The sequence below is a fragment of the Sphaeramia orbicularis genome, unplaced genomic scaffold, assembly GCF_902148855.1.
Source record: "Sphaeramia orbicularis unplaced genomic scaffold, fSphaOr1.1, whole genome shotgun sequence".
NCBI lineage: Eukaryota > Metazoa > Chordata > Actinopteri > Kurtiformes > Apogonidae > Sphaeramia > Sphaeramia orbicularis.
Window position 1 is genome coordinate 427033 of NW_021941442.1, and position 1673 is coordinate 428705.

At 37.7% G+C, this 1673-nt stretch overlaps 1 protein-coding gene across 1 annotated transcript in view; it reads left to right on the forward strand.

Moving 5' to 3' along the window:
• Positions 1-1223: 1223 nt before the first annotated feature.
• Positions 1224-1673, forward strand: part of LOC115415753 (elongator complex protein 3) — a 47826-nt gene continuing 47376 nt past the window's right edge. Inside the window, exon 1 of the mRNA XM_030129391.1 lies at positions 1224-1392. Coding sequence (XP_029985251.1) covers positions 1371-1392 — 22 coding nt within the window. The 5' untranslated portion in view covers positions 1224-1370. The remainder of the gene's footprint in view (positions 1393-1673) is intronic.

Genomic DNA, 1673 nt, shown 5'->3' on the forward strand with positions numbered 1-1673 from the left:
AGTCTGTGGAAGTGTTGTAACTCAGTTCTGTGTACCACTCTGGTCTGAGCTAAATGGATTTACTGTCAGATTTACAGAGCTGCTTCCAGGTCCTGTTTGGGCTCCGCTACACACACACACACACACACACATTCCAAACCTGTGTTCTGTCTTTGAAGACGAGTTCCAAAACAGCAGCGGCTGAAATGAACACCTACAGTTCATGATAATCAGGTCAATCTGACAAACGGCACCACTCAGGTGTCTGTACATAAGGCCTTTGTATTTAATTAAACTGTTATTGATAATTAACAGTAGAAAGATGAAACACTGAACAGAAATAATCATCACATATAAACTCCACTACTGATATTAACAATACACAGGTAAATGTATGGTGGATGAAAATCTGTGGAATAACCTACAACCTGAACTTCTTTTTTTTTTTTTTTTTTTTTTTAATTTTTCCAACTTTATTGATCAAAATCTGGTCATTCATTCAAACGAATTCCATAGAAAAAGACGTTTTTTTTCAGACTGAGCAACAGCATTAAACTTATCTGAAACAGTATTTGTAAAGAACATTATACATATAAAAATTAACAAAAAATAATAAAAATAAAATAAAACTAGAAGCACTCGGAGAGCGCAGACCTCCGCCAAGGCTGATCAGTGGCCCCCCTGTGGGCCCCCCCACCCCCAATCACCACCAAAATGTAATCATTTCTTCCTTATCCCATTTCCAACAAACCCTGAAAATTTCATCCAAATCTGTCCATAACTTTTTGAGTTATGTTGCACACTAACGGACAGACAAACAAACAGACAGATGGACAAACAAACCCTGGCAAAAACATAACCTCCTTGGCGGAGGTAATAAAGGCAGAGGTCTAATCAGGTATCAATACATTCAAATTTTCATAAACAATCATGGACACACAGCACCTTTTTTTTTTTCCCCAACTTTATTAATCAAAATCTGGTCATACAGTCAAACAAATTCCATAGAAGAAGACTGTTTTATCAGACTGAGCAACAACATTAAACTTATCTGAAACAGTATTTGTACAGAACATTATACATATAAAAAGAAAAGAAAAGAAAAACATTAAAAATAAATAAAATAAATAAATAGGTATCAATACATTCAAATTTAATAAACAATTATGGGCACACAACACTGGATTAAACCACACCGACCCCTTATTTCAACAGGAGCCCGTTCACGACATTTTACGACAGTTTGGATTCCGCTACGACCAGAGCCGTGTTTAGGTACAACGTGGGCTTGTTTACACTTTGTTCCGTCACAGGCGGATTTGTCCCGCTAATGTAGAGCCGTCAGTCCGCAGAAGTCCGCTGGAAACTGGTCTGTGTGTCTGCGGGAAGAAATGGGGAAGCCGAAGAAAAAGAGTAAGAGTGGAACAAAAGTTTAAAATGTTTGTAATGGACGCAGGATACAGTTAGCTCCATGCTAATGCTAACAAGTCTACGGCGCCGGCGACTCAAACCGGTGTAAACTAACTATTCTAACAGTGTTAGTCAGATATTTACCTTAAAATTATTCAGCCCATTTCAGATGAGGACAGTCATAAGTTAAAGTTCTGGTTATTAATTAAACTAAGGGGGTAAACTGGAGTGTTTAAAGTGTCTGACATCAGTCATACATGAGGAATAGAAACCCACTGTTAGAG